This window comes from Hipposideros armiger, unplaced genomic scaffold (genome assembly GCF_001890085.2).
Source record: "Hipposideros armiger isolate ML-2016 unplaced genomic scaffold, ASM189008v1 scaffold_34, whole genome shotgun sequence".
Taxonomy (NCBI): domain Eukaryota; kingdom Metazoa; phylum Chordata; class Mammalia; order Chiroptera; family Hipposideridae; genus Hipposideros; species Hipposideros armiger.
Window position 1 is genome coordinate 1,109,201 of NW_017731384.1, and position 22,328 is coordinate 1,131,528.

Sequence of the window (22,328 nt, forward strand, 5' to 3'; positions counted from 1 at the left end):
ATAAAAATGGAAGCTGAAATGTATTAGTATAACAAACTATATGTGTGCATTACAATCTTGAGTCTGAGAATACGCTCAGGTATGGGTAATTCAAAAAGGTAGGTGGATACACATTTTTTATAGGCTTGTCCTTTGTTATTCCATGTAATCTGACAGGGTAAACTTTATGTTCTCGGAATTTATTTCATATCTTCCCCCCAGAAAAAGTGTTAAGATTATATATAATATATATTTTATATATTATACATATTTTATATATTATATATAGTATATATATATTTATGTACATTTATATATATTATATATAATATATTTTTATATATATGTAATATTTATATATATGTAATATATATATATATATCTCATAGCTTTTCACACCATAACAGCTGGAAAAGTGCCCTATTTCCTCATCATGCATGCTACCTTCCTAATTTCTTCTGATCATCAGCTGTACAATGGAACCAGGTACCTTTAATTCTTAATATGATTCAAGATTTTTCCTGTCTTACAACTTGAGGGAAACAGGGGAACCTGTTAGAGGAACCCAGGATTGAAAGAAGGCTCAAGTGGAACATCTCCCACTTTCTTGCCGGCATGCACGTCCTCAAGGAAAAACGACTCCAGGACGAAGTTCTGCAGGCGTTTCCCTTCCCCAGAGAGCTCCTCCCCAGCTCAGAGCCGGCCCCACCCGGTGGAGCTTGAGACCCACCAGGACACTGGCAGCCTAAGGCGCCGGGCCCCGCCCCGCCTCCCCTCTGTCTTTTCCCGCCCAGACCCTGCGCCTTCCGGAAGGGGGCGTGGCCCAGCAGGAAGTTCTCGCATTACGGAAAGGCAGGCATTTCCGGCTCCGGTGTCATGGCGGGCACCTACGGTGAAGGCGCGCCCAGAGAGCCCAGTGGAAAGAGGCAGCAGTTCGGAAGCCGGTTCCTGAGCGATCCGGCGCGTGTTTTCCGCCACAATGCTTGGTAAACACCCTTTCCCTCGCCCAGCCTGCGGCTCGCCCTCTGTCCCGTTGCTGTACTCCAGGCGCTCCGCTCCGTCGGGAGAGGTGCTTAGATGCCAGCAACTCACCCTGCCCACAGCTGGAACGCGAGGCCCCTAAGCATCCCGTTTGGTTTTTCCAGGGACAATGTGGAGTGGTCGGAAGAGCAGGCTGCGGCAGCGGAGAAGAAAGTCAGGGAGAACAGCACCCAGCGGGTGTGCCAGGAGAAGCAAGGTGCGCGCAGGAGGTGGCGGGGGGGGGCCTCAGTGGTATCCACAGTCAGCCTAACTGCTGGACGCGCTGTCCGGGAGGCCAAAACACCGAGGCCACCACGAGCCTTTTTTACTGGATTGATACCAAATTCGGGGGGTAGAACGAGAGGGGGAGGGGATGTGCAAGGATGGAAAAGGGCCACGTCGTAAAATCTTGTTAGGGCATAAAGGGTGTTTTGGTTTTGGTTGACGACATGTTCTGGTTTTTAGTTAACTGGATCCATATCAATATAGCTGGCCTATGGCAACCGCCATACATTGTCTTAGAAGATATACTTTTTACACGGTAACACTTTGCCGTTGAAGCTAATCTTAGTGGTCAGACCTAAATGTTGTTGGGGGAGGGACTAATGACTGGTGAATTATGTGTCTTTTCCTTGGGTAATGGCTATGAGGATTTAGGGCTTCTGCGAAGGAAAGCTGGATGAAGCAGAACGGAGGTAAGTCTGGCCAAAGAAAAAGAGGCCTCTTCTGGAGAGGTGAATGATTTCACTAGATACTAAAACTAGGACTAGTTGGGCCTATGTCTTAAGAGACAGTTGAAGGCAGGACTAGAAATTGGGGAGTAGTACCCACTGAAAGAGTTTTATATAGTAGAACATTCCAGCTACAAAATATTTACCCTACAAAGTTTGACGGAGACTAAATCAGAGCAAGTTAAAGTTGAAAGGGATTTTGAAAATCATGTAGTCCAATATCCTCTTTTTACAGTTAAAGAAACTTGGACCACAGGACATTAAGTGCCTTGCTCAGAGGTAAGCAGTTAGTTAGTAGTAGCCGTGGTGAAACTAAAATCCAATTTCTTAGGTTTTTATTCTTTCTACTACACTAGTCAAGGTCCTATATTGGCACAAAACAGAAAACTGAAATCTAGGACTCCCCTGATCACCTTAAACAACAGCTTGCTTTTAGACAGTCCACACTTCTTTAGTATTCCTGTCCCCTATCATCAAAACTCTTTTCATCTAAAGACATTTTTTCCTCATCAGCATTTTCTATTTTCCTTTTAACCTCTTTTCTGTTTTTAGTATCTATTGGTAGTAGAATTGATTTCTGAGCTACACAGTATAAAGAACCACAGACAGAGGAACATATATAAGAAAGAGCTGCCTCTATCAGAACCATTGAGTTCACATGGGAAGCTGTTGAAGAACCCGGGACGTTTAGCTTGTAAAATAGAAGATTTAGAGGGGAAAAGAACTGTCCTCAAACACAAAAGAGTAGTTCTATATGGTCCTGAGAAATGACAGGACCTTTTGACCAGGAGTGTTTAGACAGATTTTCTTTGCTTAACATTAGAATTTTCTAATAGTTAAGAGTCATCCAAAGATGTGGGGGGAAAATTAACAGGTAGTAAGTTCTTGGCAGAACTTGGACTCCGTGGAAGGACAGGCCGTAGAGGGAATTCAAGTGATAAGTGGTAGGACTAAATGATCTCCGGCGCTGAGGCTATGGCTCTACCTGAGGATACTTCTAGTATAAAATGACATTCAGTGAAGCAGGATGATAATTCATATTAGATACAAATAAAATATTGAGAGGTGGTTCTTAAATTTTTTTCTTAAATATTTACAGCTGATTATGAGATCAATGCCCACAGATATTGGAACGACTTCTACAAAATCCATGAAAATGGGTTTTTCAAGGACAGACATTGGCTTTTTACTGAATTCCCAGAGCTGGCACCTAGCCCAAACCAAAGTGACTTGACGGATTTGCACACAGAGAACAAGAAGAGTGAAGTTCCTGGATGTAGGAGGAGTGAGGATGGACCTGGTTTAATAATAGAACAGCACAAGTGTTCTTCAAACAGCCTCGGACATAAAACACAGACCCTTCCTGTAGAAGAGAGTGTAACTCAGAAACTCGGTCACCTGGAAATCTGTGCTAATGAGTTTCCTGGATCCTTAGCCACCTACCGAATACTCGAGGTAACCTCCCTTTATTATCCTGGTAGTGGGGTTAGTGAAGTTGTTAGATTGTGCACGTGGGCAGCATAGAGGGGCTGACCGCAAAGTAACTTATGTCTGTTGAAGCTGACTAGACTTGACCCTCATGTTGGCCTGGAATCATCTCCATTTTTGAACTAATGAAATGCCTTAAATGTAGACCAAGATATCTGGTGGTCATGGGAAACAAGATAGATAACCCAAGGTGCTATCTGAGAGCATCGTATTGCATCTGAAAGTTGCAGGTTGCGCTATATCTGCCATCTGGAAAAGAGTCCTAGGTCACAAGACAAGTTCTGTTATTTCTCTTATAATGCAGTTATAAAAGGGAGAGGTTAGTTAAGTGCCTGCTTTTCGGGTGTGGGAGAATTCTCGTCCTCTGTGTTTGGATGGTGTTGAAGAGGCAAGGTTAGGACCGGCCGAATGGCGTGGTGGTTAAGAACTGGCTTGGGATGCCACAGGGCCCCAGTTCGGATCCCACATATGAGGGCCAGTGACACTGCCCTCCACGCTAGGATGCTGAACAACAGCTCAACCTGGAGCTGGGCTGCCATGGGTCGCCGGCGACAGCATAGGCTGCAGCCCCTGTGGCAGTGGGTTGCCATGGGCTACTGTGTGTAGCCAGCAGCCGCAGTGAGCAGCCGTCCAGAAGCTGGCAACTGATCTGCCTCGCCTGGGAAGACTGCAATGATGGTGCCAACTTGGGCCAGTGAAGCAACGTCCTCCACAACTAGACTGAAGAACAAAACGACAGCAACTTGTCTGTTCCCCTTCCCCCAATTCCCCAGCTCGGTTCCCATCCCCAATTCCCCAATAAAAATCTTTAAAAAAAAAAAAAAAAAAGGCAAGATTAGACCTACCTAGGTGGGTACTATAATGTAAATTCACAAATGATGACTCCACTAGAAGCTGATTAGCCTTAGAATTGAGTCCTATGGCATGACTTTGTACTAGTCCCTTACCCTCCCCAAGAAGAGCAGGATATCTCGCCCTCTTTTCCGCTCTCCCTCCCTCTCTCTCGCTCATAGGTTTTATGAGGATTAATTGAGATAATGTTTGTAAAATGGCTAAGAATAGTGTCTGGCACATAATAAGTCCTTAGTAAATGGTTGCTGTTTTTATTATTAGCACACCCAGCCCTGTATTTAGGACTGTATATCCATAGTTCCCTTTTCATGAGTTTTTCAGCCCAGTCTATTAAAAACGTAATGATATGGTGGATTTCAGTAAGAAATTATTTCATCGACAGGGTCATTTGCTGGAATTCATAAAGGAAAAGCAACCCATGCCCTTTTTTCCAGACTAGCTCTCTTCTGCCCGTGAAAGCCCACTCTCTTGTCTTTTATGGCTACCTCTCTTAAGAGTTCCTGAGGTCAGGGTTGGAGAATGTCATGGGTACTATTTAGCTCTGGTCTCTATTTACATCTTGCCTAACACAATTAGGCAAGATTATCTATTGTTGATCTAGCTTCAGGGAATTAATTCTTCAGAAAGTTCTGTGATTAATAGTTCATTTCTGTCTGCAGGTTGGTTGTGGTGTGGGAAATACAGTCTTTCCAATTTTACAAACTAACAAGTAAGTATGTTGTGAAGTTTAACTATATGACAGCAAAGAGGAGTAAAATGGGAAGCTGCTGTTTACCAAGTCTTATTTCATCAATGTAACAGTAGTTAATTGGAAACCATGGATTATGGGAGATTTAGATTTCTACATTATCCATTTATGGATTGCTTTGATTTAATTTGATTTGTAAGTTACCTTTGTCATTAGGGAAATTAGTGAGATTTAAAACCTGTTACATTGTTAATGTAAAGTGTCTTTGGTATTTTAACTGTGCTACACAGGAAATAGAATAGACATAATCCAGTTTGTAATGCAAGTCTTCTGTTTTTTCTGCCCACTCAGTGACCCAGGACTCTTTGTTTACTGTTGTGATTTTTCTTCCACAGCTGTAGAACTTGTCCGGGTAAGTGCAGTAGCTCCTATCAGTGATTTTTACTGGTTTAAAGGGAAGGGGTCTCCTAAAAACCAAGGTCTCTATTTTCTTTTTTTCTTTCTTTTTTTTTAAACTTTATGGGGAACAGCCATGGTCATTGGTACACATTGTTTTCATGCTACAGTGGCATAGTTAACTCTTGCAGGGAGGACGCAGCTCACAGTGGCCCATGCAGGGATCGAACCGGCAACCTTGGCATTATCAGCACCACGTTCTAACCAACTGAGCTAACCAGTCACCCCTAGGTCTCTATTTTCTTAATTGTACCGTAGTAAAAAGCAAAAGATTTACTGAAGCAGCCTGGAATGGAGAAAATGGCCAATCATGAATATAGAATATGCCACTTGCCAACTGTAGAACTCGGGGCAAGTCTCTTGACCTCTCTAAACTTCTTTTTGTTTTTTAAGGATTGAAATGAGATGATTTTTTCCAGTCAGGGTTCTTTTGAGTTACAAGTTACAGAAACATCTGGACAAACTCAGCCAATAAAGTGGAATGTCATAGAATCCAAGAGCATAAAGTATAATCAGGACTGGAACTCAGCCCTGAAAAGGTGTCAGATACCCAAGGCGAGTTGGCTGGCCTGTGAGATGTTGCCACCCCCTCCTTCTGTCACGGCACCTCCCTCAAGTTCATGGTGTCTTACTCATTGCCCAGTGCTCGTTTGCCTTTTCTATTGGTTTTCTCTTTTCACATTAGCTTTCTGTAGTAGGCTTTTCCTGGGTTTGCATGTGGCACAGACGTGCTTGCCCCTCCCAGTCCCTTAGTCCACCTTGTTCAGGCGTTCTCAGAACTTCACCAGCATGACTGTGTTCCTGTTCCAAGGTCCCCAGAAAGAATCTGGTTGACCCAGCCCAGCTGATAATCTACTTGAATTAGCTGTGGCCAATGAGGAACACAGTCACATTTTTGAAAAAGAGAGATGTGGAAAAGGGATATTGCCCTAAAATGTGTCTGTTATAATAAGTTAAATTTTACACATTTAGAAAAATAGACTTTCCTGGAGAATCCTATGATCTGTGTAATATGCTATAGTTGGATTGGGAATTGTGTGAAATCATGCTTCTTCAACATGTTTTGTCTCTCTCGTTAAGTTTTTCTTTTCCTTCTTGGTCACTTATCTTCCTGATCATTTTCTGGTCCTCAAATCTAAATCTCTGCATCAGAATTAGAATAAAAGTAGAGGAATTGGGAACATTTCATTTTAAAAGCACCGGTTCGATTTCCACAGATCCTTACTATAATTGTTCCTGATCCTTAGCCTTTGAGTAAGAATGTGTGCCTTAATGATTAGAGGCCTATCCCTCCGAGGGAAGGAACTGTAATTACACTTAAAGCAAGCTTAGCTTTCCTTGAGGCTCTGTGAGTTTCTAACCCGTGTATCTCTCTCTTCCAACTGTCTGCAGACAAATTCAGCATATGATCCTTCTCGGTGTTTTGCCTTTGTTCATGATTTGTGCGATGAAGATCAGAGCTACCCAGTTCCCAGGGATAGTCTTGATGTCATCATCCTCATATTTGTTCTGTCAGCAGTTGTTCCAGACAAGTAAGTTTTAGATCCTTAACCAGTAGTGGAACGAGAGCAAAGCTTTGGTCAGGGACCTTGATATCAGAGTTGGGCCCTAAATAAAAAGGATGTTCTGAGAGACAAGAAGAAGCCACTCCATCCAAAGTGATGTAAGTGTCTCAGCCATTTTCCTAAATTTGTCTTGAAGGCAGACTTTGTTTCAGCCTTTAGACCTCTGCTTGTTGACTGCAGTGATCGGTTCTTCTTTTTATTTTTGTGACTTAATGTCCCTGAATAAAAGAGGGGCAGTCTTTAATGGGTGTGTGGAGAAATTTCCCTGTTGATAATCACATAGCACTCTGTTTTAGAACTGTGAGTACCACTGCTCTTAAATAATACCTCATGATTGGCCTTTTTAAATGCTTTAAGTCCAGCTTATTAACAGCACAAAATTTACAATGAAATTTAACTCAGGTGTTCTCTGATGCCTAAGTTCTGTAGGAAACTGAAGTGCAGGAGAATTCCATAAAATCAAGTTTAGATAAAAAGAAATTCAGTTGCTGTACCCTAAAAGATACTGCTAAAGCCTCTTGTGCATAGGCAACCTGTTGTCCTGGAGAAATACAATCTTAAGGAAGCAGCATTGGTTGGAGACCCAGGAGAGTGATTGATTTTCTCTAGCCCACATTTCCTCTAGAATAGCACTGAGTCATCTGACCTGACAGATATTGTGAGTGTGCAATCAAGGCAGATGGAGAGCGGCCCCAAAGCCTGGCATGGGTCTAAACATTAATAACCACAGACGCTTAAATGCTACAAACGTCTAAAAACTCACAAGGACTGAAATAAAACATTAAAATTAAAAATTCATGATTCGGTATTTAAGTAGACTTTCAAATGTTTTTTGTACGTTTGTAGCATTTATACTTCTGAAGTTAGTAAAGACAAAACCTGCACCAAGCCTCGAAATGGAAAGTGTAATAGGAAATGTGAAGCCCTCCACCCATAATCACTCATTTGCATACTGACTGTCACATGTAAATTGTAAATTCTTGAGATTCAGTCTTTAGTTAACAAATGACAAGATCAAGCCTGCATTCAAAGAGCTTGGGCCTAGCGGGGCAGGCAAATGAGTCAACTCACAGTCCCACACTGGATAGTCAGGGCTCCCATCAGAGCCATGGGAGCATGGGACAGGGTTGGCTTCCCCAGGAGGTGATCCCAGGAGGAATAGGAAGTGAACCAGGTGGAGGGTATGTCACTTCCCCCGCGGTGGAGCCGTAAGGCAGAAGCAGGTTATCCTCAGGCTTCTTCATACCAAAGGCAGCGGATCGAAGCCACAGTTGTGAGCAGGCAGCAGAAGGCACATCAGAAGTTTGGGTGTGTGCTCCCGCTCTAACGGAAGCAAGGGCAGAGGCTCTGAGATTCCAGGGTTAGGAAGTCCATGGGCTTCTCAGGATACGCGAAAGGAAAAGGAACCCTGTCCTTATAGAGACCTGATCTTCATTCCTTGTTGCCCCACAGGATGCAGAAGGCTCTCAACAGGCTGAGCCAGCTTCTGAAGCCTGGAGGGATGATGCTTCTGCGGGATTATGGCCGCTATGACATGGCTCAGCTTCGCTTTAAAAAAGGTATCCTGAGGGCTGGCCAAGTGGCTCAGCTGGTTAAGAGCTCGCTCAAGAGTTTGAGCTCTGAGCAACAGCGGTTCGAGTCCCGGCCTGAGCTGAGCATCCGCTAAGCTGCCAACAGGTGGCAGGATGGCTCAGCTAAAAAAAAAAAAAAAAATGTATCCTGCTACTATGATCAAAACAGTGGTTTTGCCATCAGAACAGACATATAAATCAGTGGAACAGAATAGGGACTCTAGAATTATAGCTCCATATATACAACCACTTGATACATAGCAAGGGTGGCCTGTTTTTGAAGACTTGTATAATCTAGATATTAAGGAGGTCTTTTTTAACCAATAAAACTACTTTTAGAAGAGGTATTTTTTTAAAAAAGACATTTGATTACATAAATAATTTTAAATGTAGTATGGCAAAAGATGCCATTAAAAAGTTAAAAGACAGGGCCAGCTGAGTGGCTCAGTTGGTTAAGAGCTTGCTCAAGAGTCACTCTGAGAAACAGGGTCACCGGTTCGATTCCCACATGGGCCAGTGAGCTGCACCTGAGCTGAGCTGCCAACAGGTGGCAGGATGGCTCAGCTGGTGGAGCACGTGCTCTTAACAACAAGATTGCCTGTTCGAGATGGTGGGGCTATGCCTGCCTGCAACTTAAGACTGAACTCGGCACCTTGAGCTGAGCTGCTGCCCAGGTGGCTCAGTGGATACAGCATGCGCTCTTAACAACAAGGCTTCTAGTTCGACTCCTGCATGGGATGGTGGCTTTGCCCACTCACAACTAATTGAACACAGCACCTTGGCTGAATGGCTCGACTGGTCTTGGAGCTGAGCCTGCTGTGCTCTCCACAACTAAGATTGAAGGACAACAACTTGGCTGTTCCCCTCCTCCAATTTCCCAATTAAAAAAGTTAAAAGACAAATATTTTGGTACATAGAACAGATAAAGACTTAATATCTATGCTCTTCAAGGGGCTGTTGGCAAGTTGATAAAGAAAAGATCAGTGACCCACCTAAAAAACAGGAAAGGAATATTTTAGAGTTAATTCACAGAACATATCCAAATGGCCAAAAACAAAAGTTCAAGGAAATAAAAATTTCAGTGAGATACCAGTTAAACCAATTGCTGGCCAATTCAAAGAAAGATATGCTCCTCCATTACTGGTGGAAACATGAATTGTAATGGCCTTTTTTAAAGCACTCTGTATTAGCTATTCAGTCCAACAGTCCTTTTGGGAATTCTTCAAGAACCAGCCCATAATTTTTGCATAAGCAAAATGCCTCTGGAGGGGCCTGTTGTGCCTGCCACTTGAGGCAGACCCCATACATACCACTGGTGTAGGGTGCAGGGGGTATTGTATTACCAAGTGAGAAAAACAATGTGCAGATGAGTATTTTCAACTTGATCCCGCATATAATAGTAGCTGGGGAGGAATACACAAGTAAGAAAAGCAAGTGAGATTATATTGGCATTCACAAGGTGAAGAATTACACACCAGTTTTTAAGGTGGCATAAAGCCAGGGGCTTAGCAGCAGAAGGGAAAAGAGTTTCCAGAATAAAAACAGCCTGTGTTATTTATGAATGTGTGTGTAGACACATGGGTGGACAGTCATCAGAATGGCATTGGTGGCCATTTTGTTTCCTTAAACTTAGCTCTACTGCTTGATTTTTCTTTTAACTTTTTTTTTTTTTAGCAAAGAGTATGTGGTATTTATTTAATCAGGGAAATGAGAAAAACACAACCTGTTCCAGCATCGAATAGAACTTTAGAATAGAGGGCTGAGAATCTAGCACTGCATTTAGTGCATTCCCCTAGGGCTGCTTTTCTCCAAATCTCCATTCCTTTATAGGCGAGAAATTGCAGATTCCTGCCAAGTACCAAGTATAACCAAGAAAGAATTCTGTTCTCTGCCCAGAAAGTTGATATGTGATGTACATTTGATTGACAGTGAAATTCAAAGATGTGCTGTAACATTTTCTCTAATTTTTACCACATCACTCTGCAGGTCAGTGTCTGTCTGAAAATTTCTATGTGAGAGGTGATGGCACCAGAGTTTACTTCTTCACACAGGGTATGGAAACACTCATCTTTATTTATGCTGACACTCCCAGAGTACCGTGTTAAATGTTCCTCAGTGTACTGTCAGAAGCAAAGTCATCTGGCCCTCCTACCTTTTGCAGCCTTTTCCTGCCCCTCCCCATCCCTCACAGCCAACCTGAACTGTTCACTGTTCTCCAGGTAGGCTCAGCTTGTACGTACTCAGTCCTCCGCCTTGCTCTTCTGTCTGCTTTTCTTTTTGTCATTTTGTCCAAAACGGGAAACCAGCCTATTTTGCATGTTCCACTGCAGCTGTTTACACTGTAAGCTGGGTTGTGCCTTAGGTGCCCCGAGTTAGGATGAACTTACTGTTCACTGGGGTCTAGGTATCACGCAGAACTGCTCTCGGCTGCTGGCCCTGCTGCAGTTTTCTCCATTTCTGGGCTCTTTGTCACGTCACACACTTTTTTGAGCCTTTGGTTAAAGTGATGGAACCTCTTCCCTAAAAATAAATAATAAAATAAAATAAAATAAAAAATAAAATGGCTCTGACAGCTATAGAAAGAGATTTACATTGAATTTTAAGGTTTCCATAGAGCCCTTTGTGAAAGTTCCTCCCCATCAGCTGAGCCTTAGGGAAGCTCTCCCTCTTGTTCCAGGCTGCCGTTCCCAAATGGTTTGGCTTCTCCTATCTAAACATGAACTTGCTGTTACTGAGCCACTCCTGCATTTGTAACTGAACACCCCACTGAAGCCGCTTAAATGTGTAAATAATGACAGCAATCCCAGGGAGCTCCATTTAACATACGATATGGTAGACACTATGTTTTTTCCTCAGGAGGAAATACATAAACATCTCTTTTCCAAACTAGATGAACTGAACACACTTTTCACTACTGCGGGACTGGAAAAGGTTCAGAACCTGGTGGATCGCCGATTGCAAGTGAACCGGGGAAAGCAGCTGACAATGTACCGAGTTTGGATTCAGTGCAAATACCGCAAACCTCTTTCGTCCAACACTGGCTCCTGACGTGGTGGGAGCTTCCCGGGGCATTTTTAAAAGAACATCCACAAGTGGTGTCTTGTTGATGTTGGACAGCAGTAAACTTGAGCCTTGAACCTAGGAAAAGTTACTTTTTAATCAAGATTCTAACACTTGTGCTTCATATTTGTGAAGCCCTTTAATATATACTTTTCTCAAGTTTTTTCTTACTTTGAGATCTCAAAGAATCTTGCCATTTTGTAATTTATCTCAATAACTGAAATATTCATGGGAACTAGAAAATTAAAAGACATCAAGAATTTATTTTTATGTGATAGTATCATATGTGATATGATAGTGTCATTTGACTGTAAGTTTTATTAAATTATTTGGGAATTCAAACACCTGGTCCCATGGTATATTAAGTACTTTTCTCCCTCTGAGTAACCTGTGTCTAAAAAGTAAAAGGGTCTTCTTCACTTTTAGCAAAGTTGTTGTATTTTTTTATTGGGTCTTTCCATGTTGGAGATAAAAGGAATTGAGAGAACTTGGTTTGAGCCACATCACTTCACTTCTGAATGTGATCGTCATCTGTATGACTTTATGTCCTGCTGTGTTTTGGTTATCACTTTTACGTGTTCAGCCCTTGATGGTCCATTAAATTATATAATGTATTCTTACCTTGACCAAATAAAGAATTTTAATTCTTCATCCCTACATTTTGGATTTCCAACTTAAACTTAGGTATTCTTATAATAGTTTTAGTATTTTAGTTACATATGTGAAAAGACACAAGCAGTTTTTAATAATTCCAAACTTAAGAAAAGTCTATTACCAGAATAGTCGGTTTTTTTCTGACTCATTTTTAAGAGTAAGTTGCAAGATGATGTCCCAACACTCCTACATATTTTCATGTGTAATTCCTGTTATAGGATGTTCTAGTTCATCAGATAAGTCCATCAGAAGTAAAAATGTATGTGGAAACACTGCCATCCACAGATAACCGAGTTTTCCCAATGGTCCCAAGATAGCCTTTATTAAGGCGGGGGAGTGGGACATTTTGTTGCATTTAGTAGCCATGTCTCAGCCTCCTTCAGCCTGGAACAATACTTCAGGCTTGTTTTCGTGACCTTGACATCTGAAGATTACAGGCTATTTTGCAGACTGCCCCTCAAATTGGGTTGATGTTTCCTCATGATTGGGTTCAAGCTCTTATTTTGGCAGGAACTTGGAAATGGTGGTGTGCTTCTCCCATTGCTTCCTGTTGGGATACGTGCTTTTGAATTACCCCATTATAGGTGATGTTAACCTTGATCATGTAATTGAGGTGTCTGCTGGGATTCTCCACTGAAATGTTACTAGTATTTTGTCCGGTTGTCCTTTGAGACTATATAAATATCCCATTCCTCATGAAACTTGACCCTTTGGTTTTAGCATCTATTGCTGTTTCTTGACTGAATTATTGCTGTGATGGTGGCCACATAGTGTTTTCTAATTCTAATGGGATTAGAAACATAAATTGGTTAATGTTCCATAAAGATAGCTTTCTTTTCTCATTCATTTACTTAATGTGGACTTGTGGGTTTCGCTTTTATTCACTGATTATATACTGTCATTTTGATGCTCGTATTGTCCCTGATTTGGCCAGTGGGCATCCCTTCAAATGCTTCTGTGACCCATTATTCTTTGAGCACTTCAAACACAAGTTGATCCAGGCTCACCTTGTACTTTTTCTGCCCCAGTCTGAATCAGCCATTTTCTCCGAGGAGTTCTGGTCTCTTTCAGTGGAGAAAGATATTTAGAAACCAAGCTAAGTGTGCTCATTGCTATCGGGGTGTTCCTGTTCCCAGGCCCCGAAGCAGATGGAGCTGAGGGATGTATATCTATGTATGTATATACACACATACTTATATCTGTATTTCTCTACTTAGATATACTGAAAAAAAACCATCAGATCAATACCTTTCATTCCAATCCAACACCACAGGATTTATTCTAGTTTCGAGTCTCCCTCTGTAGTTGAAGTTCCCTTTTCCAACAATCTCAACTCCTATGATCCTTATTATATTAGGCCAATTTCCTCACACATAACCATTCTTTTGCCACCACTCACACATGGATATCCTTCTCTTCCCTCTTGGGCTCTGACACCCCACTCCAAGCCACCGTTGCCACCACTCCCCCATACAAATACCCTCCTCACCCTGCCCGGGGCCCAGTACCCCAATGGGGTCACCACTATGCATCCCTCTACCCCTCTGCTAACATCTAGCAAGCTTAGCTTCAACTACTGAGTTTTAAAAGGTGGGAGGAAAGGAGGAAGGGAGTGTCCATCTTTTCTATTGTACTGAATTTATTTAAAAGGAAGAGAATGGGTCGATGGAATGGTTTTTCATTTGTCTTTTGAAATGAACAGATACTTTTTAAAAAATTATTAGTTTCAGGTGTACAAAACAATGCATTAGTTATCCTTTTCACCCCTCACAAAGTAACAACCCCCCTCTCCCCCATCCACTGCCCTCCCATCCCTGATACCATACTTATCTATTACAATTACATTGACTCCATTCCCACTCTCTACTTCACATCCCATGACTATATGTATATGTAATTATAGTTGACATAACAATATTCAACATCAGCTTCAGATATACAGTGCGGTGGTCAGGCCTCTACACCGTCTATGAGGTGGTCTCCCTAACAAGACATGAGTCCATCTGGCCACCTAAATGAAATGAATAGATACTTTAACTCAAATGGTCCACTAGAGACCTTTGCATATCTGAAACATTTCAAAGCAACAGGAACAGTTTTTATTCTATCTTCCTGGCACCTGACTTGGGCCTTGGGCTTAGATAGAAAAAGATGAGGCTTTTCCTGCCCTCTGCTCGCTTTTCTTCTCTGCCATCCGCTGAGCTCTCTTCCTTTGCTCTGACTTTTTATTGTCAGGCTAACTTGAACTCCCTAAGGGACTTTGCATAATTTTTCAGCCTTAGGATTGCTAATGATGGACAGAGGACAATTAAACATGATCAGGGTAGATGAAAGTATGACCTTGGTGCCACTCAAAAAAAAATACAGACTGTCTAGACTATCGGTCTGACTCCGAAGGGTATCTCTTGATATTTTTAATGCGGAAAAAAAAAGTGCTGCGTTGGCTGGGAAGGGAGCTCCACATGTGAAGCTGCTCAGGAAGTTGTGTGGTTTAGATTCGAGTCTAATAGAGAAGTGTTTCTGAAACTGATCTTCCTAAGTCGTGTTCATTTGGCCGAGGAGATCAATTCAGTGCTGTTTGAAAAATGAGGCACAGTTGAATTTGAGGCAAGTGTGCTGGAGCTGTTAGAGGGAGCTGTGTTCCTGAAGGCGGGGCCCAGGCTCAGTGTAACATGATCATGCAGGGAGTGTGAGCCCTGATACACAACACAAAAGGTGTTCATCTCCAGTTCTGTGTACTTCAACTTGAACCTGGCCTCTGCTGATGCTTTCAAATCTGAATTTTGCAACGGGGTCTTCTACCTGCCTTCATGTAAATGCATAAGGGCTCTGCTTGGAAAATGAGGGCATTGGAACCTTAGGAAAAGGAAAATCTAATGGACTAAGACATTTTACTTTCCTCTAATTGATTCCTCCCTTTGCTTAAAGATACTACTTTAGTGATAGTGGGGAGTTCTATCCGTGGCTTAAAAGATGAGCTCAGGACAAACAGCTTCTTTCACTCTGTTCACAAAGGCCTGTTCTTTGGTTTGTGACTGCAGCTGCTATTTTCAGAGCCCGGCTGCATCGATGCATTACAGATTTTTGTATGTTTCTTTATTTGGTGTGCAGGTTATGATTTGAGAAATGGAAGAAGGGCTGATGGTGAGTTTCACAGGTAAAAACACGGAAATGATGTTTTATTTTATTTCAATTAATTTCTAGGTTCAAGATTGGACATTGTCTCTTGACTGTAGTCAATGGACTGGATTGTGTGACCAAGTAACAGGACAGGTAGCCACAATCAGATCCCATGCTCCAGTGGGGGACCCTGAGACACGGTAGCCAGAAGCCTTGTCCAAAGGCTCAAGCGTGGCATCTTCACCCTGAGGTGAGCCCCAAATTGCATTCATTCATTCATTCCCCACCTTCCTTTCTTTGAGTTGGGAATTCTCCATTAAAACTTAAAATATCCTAAGAAAGAGACATACTTTAAACATGATTCGGCAATAGCATGTTAGAGAAACCCCTCCAAGGGGATCGTCAGGACTGGAGATAGCCCTGACGTACCGTGCTCTCGCTAAGCCCCCCACACCCTCCTCAGCCTTGCTTCCCAACTCAACATGTATTGATTGGGTGATTAAAGCTGACACCCAGTGGAGCTCACTAAGTGAAGAGTTCCTTGGGGGAACTTTGTATTCTCAACACTTAGCACGGTAGCACAGCACCTGGCCCATGACTGGGTCACCCTGAATGAGGACTGAGTGACAAAATAGCTTCTTGCTACCCTGCCCGGTATTCTTCCGCCTCCTGAGACACCCACTGACACAGTTTGCCTTGAACTTCAGAATACTGCAGTGTGCAGGGCTATAGTTGCAAGTATCAGCAGCTCAAGCTGGCATAAATGAGAAAACGAGGTAGAAGGAGACAGTGGACCTCCAGGACAGAAATGTAGAGAGGCCTTAGAAGAGCCCCAGGAAGCGTGTACTCGCCACCACTCCCCCCGGCTGTCTAAGGACCTTCTCTCTACTCCACAGTCCACTTGTAGGAGGTGACCATAACCTAGCTCTGGAGGCTTAATGTCTCAATAATACGGGCATGCTGTGTGTGTGTGTGTGTGTGTGTGTGTGTGTACACGTGTGTGTGTGTGCATGCTTGTGTGTGTGTGTGTACGTGCATGTGCGTTTGTGTACGTGTGTGTGTATGCATGCATGTGTGCGTGTGTGTGTACGCATGTGTGTGTGCTTGCGCACATACACATTTAGGTGTGATGTGAGCAGTTCCCAGAATGGGTTTACAGGCCAGGGAGAGTCCCCAAAAGGTATCCATAGAGCACTGTTTTTGTTTCATCTTCCCAAATATTGGCATTGTCAACTGAACAATCATATCAACGAGATATTCCATCTCCAAAAAGGATTTATTTTGGGAAAGGAAAAAGAAAAAAAAGGGCTGTGACCCAGCACCAGCACGTGCAGACCCAGTAAGCCATACGCACACTTGCTTGAGTGCTGAGATGCAGGGTATTTAAGGCAGGGAGACAGGAAGTCAGAACCATAGAGTTTTATGAAAAGGAAGTTAGGACCATAGAGTTGGACTAAGTGCCCTCATGAACGTCCGTGAGCCCAGCTCCTCCACAGACCTCCCAGCCTGACTGGTCCTAAAAGTCCTGATTCACCTTTAGCAACATCCAAGCACCACCATTATTTACTCGATCTTTTAAAATTACTTATATTCTTAAATATATTTTAAAGGAAACTATCACTGCTACAAATATAAAATAGTATCACTTGTCAAGAACAGAGGTATTAAGAAATAAATCCAATGAAAACAAAAGAATATTATAAGTTCTAGCTGGATCCCATTGCTGGCCAAAGGTTCTGAGCTGCAGGCCTGGAAACAGCAGTGAACAGAACAGAGTCACAGACCTTTTAGAGGTCACATTTGGACGGGGAGATCCCAACAACAAACCCACAAAACATGTATCAGGTGGGCATGTGCCAGGAAGAACTGAGCAAGACAGGGAGGATAGAGAGGAGGCGGGGAACCGGGAGAGGACCCTCTGGGATGAGGTGGACAGGGAAGGTCTCCCAGAGGAGGCGACATCCCTCATGGGATGCCTGGGGGAAAAGCCTTCAAGGCAGAAGGAACAGTCACTGCAAAGGCCTGGGGATCATGGTAGACTCCCACACTCTCCACCCTACAGTGTGGGGACCACTGCATCATAAATATCAGCTTATGGGACCATTAATCACTCTTGTAATAAACATATCTGCCTTTTTAATAAGAGTATTACCCAGTGTGCTATGTATTAAGAAATGAGTAAGAATGATCACCTGAGTCCTACTGACCCTCAGGTCCAGCCAGAGTCTGGATTCTTCTCAGTTCTAAGGACTATTACAATTATGAAGCCAACCCAACTCACAGGAGTCTGGTATATAGACCAGGATTGTTGGCCTGTGATCTGAGACGTAACTGACAAGCCGAGGGGATCTCCCCAGGAAAGGAAGCTGCTTGAGAAACTGAAGTAAGATCAGAAGTTGATTGTTAAGAATACACCAGAGCCCAGGAGTCAGAAGGCGCCAAGAGAGGTTTCTGCCAAGCCATGGCTGTCCCGAGTTCCCCGCACCAACCGAGCAGCTGCTGAGCAGACCTGTGGTAACACTAACAGGTATTTGTTTAAACCTTAATACTCTTTAAAAATCTTTTCATATATTTAATCCTCACAGCGCCTCTGTGAAGTATAATTATCTCCATTTTACAGATGAGTAAATCTGAGGTTCAGGGAAGGTAAAGGGTTTACCAAGGTCAGATTCTCGTGTTAATCGTAAGGTCATTAGCTTAAGATTAAGGAGGCGTGGTTTGATATAAATGATATTTGACATAATATACGGATTTAAACATTCTTGGCTCCAACCAACTCTGTGTGCTCAGAAGACAAGACATTACGCCTGCTCAGAGGTTCGCCCTGTCGCCTGCCCTGGGGGAGAGGAAGGAGGACAGAAGCCACTGGCTCCTGCCCACCCCCCTCAGCCCCCAACCCCCAACCTCCCAGGGAAAAAGAAAACACTGCAACTATCAGAAGTGTAACACAACGATCTAAAGTCCATGAAATAAGCTACATAAATTGTGCTGGTTTTGCAACGTTGTCCAAACTGCAACATTTTCATCAAAGTAGAAAGTTTTAATCCACCACTTATACCCTGTGGTGGGGCCCTGCCTGTGAGGCTCTGCTCAGCCTGGACTGAAGGGAGGACCTGGATTCTGCCACTTTATCTTCCCCAGGGTCCCCACCAGGCCCAGGGCTGGTGTCATGGGCTGTATCCTGTTCAGTCACACAGCCCCAGGCGCTCGGAAGGGCCTATGCTAGGTTTGGTGCTCCGCTGTTGCTGTCTTGAAATTCTTAATTTTTTAAGAAAAGAGCCCTGCAAATTGTGTAGCCAGCCCTGCCGCTGCTTTTTCTTGCCCCTTCCTCTTCCTCCTTCCTTAAGCAAAAGCGTCTTCTCTTGACTTTTATTTTTCCCTTTCCACGTTGCCAGCTGACCCTTGGTAGACTTGGATTGGACCTTCTCACACAGGATAGGACCCCCTCCTCGCCCAGCCCACCTTTGGCTCTTTCTGACTTTCAGAGCCCTTTTTCGCTCTCCTATCAGGCAGGCTGTTCAGACACCCAAGCCTAGACAACCTCAGGACCGATGATCCTGCCGGAAAAGCCCTGCATATACCCCATTTTCTCATGGCCGGTACCTTCTCCTCGTGAAAGTCTCAGCTGGAACAACCCCCATCCACCAAGAGCCCTTCCCTGCTGACACCGTTCCCCAGTGTCTCCACTATCCCTCAGAACCCTTTCCATGCCTGCACTCATTCTACTTTATGCAGCTTTATCTTCCTCACACACATAGCACTGTTATTTGTTTAGTATCTGCCTCCTGCCTCTAGACTATAAGCCCCTTGGGGTCAGGACTTTGTTTACTTTACTCACACATGCATCCTCTACTTATAATGGTGTCTAGCACATAGAAGGTGCTCAATAAATATTTGGTGGGTGCGTACATAGACTGTCACTCAGGAGCTGGGTCCATAGAGATCATCAGGCATCAAAGTGAGGAACGTTAAGTTCTGTCATCTAAACCCAGCGAGAAATGGTGGGGCCGGAGCTGAAATTCCAAGCCTGGCAGCCAGGGTCTATGAACAGAAAGTGACGTCTGAATGTTTCTCAGAAGCCAGGCATACCTGGGAAAGAGCAGGGAGTGAGAGCCAGCCAGGGAGCAAGGCTGCTCAGCTTCCTGAGGGAGGAAGCTGGATCCAGATGGTTGAAAGGTACAGAAACAATGCCAGGGAAACCCGCTGGCCTGGGCCCCACGGTACAGAGAGGCTGCAAAAGAAGTGAATGAGCTGATCCACTTTGAATCTTTAAATGCCACTCGTTCTCAGATAATTCCCAAACCTATGTCACGAGCTAAGGATCTCACGTAAGCCTTGAACTAGTTTGTGTAAATACCTCCTGGACACCTCTCTCCCTGGGAGGCCCTTGGGCACCTCAAACTCAATCTGTCCAAAGCAACTCATAAGAGCACAGTCTGGGGTTGAAATCCTGGAGTCTCCATTTCATTGGTTCTCTGCGTCATCTTGGCCCAGTTACTAAATTCCTCTGAGTCTGTTTCCTTAACTATAAATCAGGTGTAAACAATAATAATAATTCAGCAGCCCTAGTGGCCCCCATAGCTCAATCCTAACTCCTTGCAGAGAACAGCATCAAATGCCAACCTCTCTGGGCTATTATGTATTTACAAGGCTCATTTGTTTAAGACACACTTTGTTATCTGCTGTGTATTTAGCAGACGCGTCAATGGTGTGTCCCTTGGCGATTTTTGCCTGGAGAGAATCAAAATGTGTTATTGAGTGAGTCTTGGTAAGATTGTAGCAGAAAGCACTAATCTACGTTTCTTCTCTAAGGTCTCAAAGAGCAGTGAAGAGGAGGTAAGCTCTCTGGGCTTTCAGTGAAGTTTCCCCTCAATCAGGGTCAGCTTCTCCATTTGGCGCAGTGCCTTGGGGCCCACAATATTTTTAGGGGTCCCTGAATATGTTTTAAGTTTATTTTAAATCCAGAAGAAAAACGTGAATATGATAGTAATGAATATATGATAATGAAGGCAGCTTAGATATGTATATTTTTATACCAAGAGTGTAAAAAAAATAGCTACCTATTAGATCGATAGATAGATAGATAGATAGATAGATAGATAGATAGATGGATAGATTTTTTTTTTAATGAAGGAAAGAGCCCATGAAAACATAAGTGCCCAGAGCCATGACAGTCACAGTGTGGCCCGGCCCTCAGTGGGTATTAGCCTCCCAGAAGGAGGGGCAGAATTGATGGAGGTAGATGTGGGTGAACCCTTTACTCCGCGTTTCCCATCTGCCCAACTCCCACTGTCTCAGGGAACCGCACGTGTGGGAAGAATTGTGTAAAGCCTCTATCATTTCTGTATGCATGCAGGGCAGTCTAACTGGGGGAAATATCAGTGAGTGAGGAGTTTGGAATGGTGGCATTCGGGGCATCATGGAACAAAATCCAGCTTTCTTACATTTATTCTTGTGGAAATAATTTTTATTTATATGTTTCTTGCTATGACTAGCATTTTCCCAGAGCACGGTAGAGCAGAACTTCTCGGAGAGGATGTCACAGGGCAGGTAACCCTCGGGCAGGGTCTTGGAGGATGAAGAGTTTTTCCAGGTGGTTGGGATGGGGTGATGGTGTCTGGCCAAAGGAACGGAATTACAAAGACCCATTTACAGGGAAGAGCAGCAAATGGGCTGGACCACTACTTTTCTAGAAGGATAGTGCACGGGGCCGTTCTCTGAGCATCCCGTGAGAATTACATTGTCTTCCAGTCAGTTCCCTCAGACAGATGGTGGAGGTCTCAAATGCCATGCTGTGGAGTTGGGTCTGTGTCCTGTAGGCAGCAGAGGGCCAGTGGAGACACTGCAGAAAGGGCAACAGAGTAATTACAGGGACATTTAAGTTACCTCTGACAGCGATTGGGACAGAGAGAATGCCAGAGGTTGAAGGGACATGTGGGTGGGTGGGAGTGATAGAGACCAGAGCAGGGAGGTTAGTGAAGAGAAGGTTCCACTAGTTCCAACAACACAGGATGAACCAACGCTGTGGACATGAGGGGAGAAAGGTGAGGGCAGAGTCAGGCCACGCTTCACCCATACAATGGATAGGATTGGTGATGGGTGTGAGGTGAGGTGAGGGGGTAAGAGAAACTGAGAATAACCTTGAAATTCCTGGCTTTAATCATGGGGGGATGTTGATGCCATAATTAGGGCTTCAATCAAGAGAAGGAAGAAGAACTTTGAGGGTATGGAGAGAGAGTCATGAGTCTCAAACAAACAATCTTTCATTGGAAAAATAAGAATAAACATTTTATTGAAAAAAATAATAAATAAATAAAGGTGCAGTTCCTAATAGGTTATGTACTGCCTAGAGGCCAGCACACTGAAGACTGAGCAGAGGTGTAGACACAGCTTGTGGGGGTCCATCACCCACCCCTTCTCCAAGAACTGCTCCTCCTCCGTGACCTCCAGTCCCTGAGGGAACCAGAGCAGCTCCTGGCAGCCATGTTTCTGCCCAGTGACCTACTCTCTGGCCACAGATGATTGGACAGGGGTGTGCATGTGACACCAGCTAAGCCAATCAGAGCCCTTCCCAGTACATTGCTAAGAGGGGAGCCACTGAGACACAGGGTGAGAGCATTGCAGGCAGAGGCAAAAGCCAGTACAAACATTCAAGGAGCTAATGGGAGGCCAGTGTTGGGCCACCAGAAAGAATGGTGGACGAGGGCCTCATAAGCCCTGCTGGTTGGGAGGTTTTCTCAACAATAAGAAGCTGTTGGAGGGTTTTAAGAGAGGGAGTGACCCAACGTGGATTACATTTTCAAAGATTAGCGCTGCTGGGAAATGACTGTGGGGCTGAGGAAGGGTGAAGAGCAGTCTGGAGGCTCCTGTGGTCTCCAGGCAGCTAATGGTGGAGCCAACTTCAGTGGTGGCAGTGAAGATGGAGGGAGCAGAGTCCAGACAGGCCCCAGCAGGGAGTTGGAGGCGCTGGAGAGGGAAGGGTGGACTCAGGACAGATGGTGGGTGATAGTGATACTGTTAATGAGATGGGAAAGAAAGAAAGACATCCAGGGCCCGCCGAGTGGCGCGATGGTTAAGAACTCGCTTGGGATGCCAGAGGGCCCCGGTTCGGATCCCACATATGAGGGCCAGTGACACTGCCCTC

At 44.0% G+C, this 22,328-nt stretch overlaps 1 protein-coding gene across 2 annotated transcripts; it reads left to right on the plus strand.

The window, feature by feature from the left end:
- The first annotated feature begins 823 nt into the window (after positions 1 to 823).
- On the plus strand, positions 824 to 12,067 carry METTL2A (methyltransferase 2A, tRNA N3-cytidine). Of its 2 annotated transcripts, none has more exons than XM_019637613.1 (9): positions 824 to 965; positions 1,125 to 1,216; positions 2,830 to 3,185; positions 4,730 to 4,779; positions 5,110 to 5,170; positions 6,607 to 6,746; positions 8,232 to 8,338; positions 10,337 to 10,402; positions 11,241 to 12,067. In XM_019637613.1, the coding sequence occupies exons 1-9, from the start codon at positions 856 to 858 to the stop codon at positions 11,396 to 11,398; spliced, it is 1,140 nt and encodes a 379-aa protein (XP_019493158.1). In that variant the 5' UTR covers positions 824 to 855; the 3' UTR covers positions 11,399 to 12,067. The 2 variants fall into 2 exon arrangements, with proteins under 2 accessions (XP_019493158.1, XP_019493159.1); XM_019637614.1 differs by having other exon boundaries at positions 828 to 965; positions 11,207 to 11,293.
- The last annotated feature ends 10,261 nt before the right edge of the window (positions 12,068 to 22,328 follow it).

Bases quoted from the DNA above. Each gene is read 5' to 3' on its own strand.
- METTL2A (XM_019637613.1), top strand. From the start codon at position 856: ATGGCGGGCACCTACGGTGAAGGCGCGCCCAGAGAGCCCAGTGGAAAG. The intron at 966-1,124 runs GTAAACACCCTT...TGGTTTTTCCAG, and splicing joins GTTTTCCGCCACAATGCTTG to GGACAATGTGGAGTGGTCGG. The intron at 3,186-4,729 runs GTAACCTCCCTT...TTCTGTCTGCAG, and splicing joins CCACCTACCGAATACTCGAG to GTTGGTTGTGGTGTGGGAAA.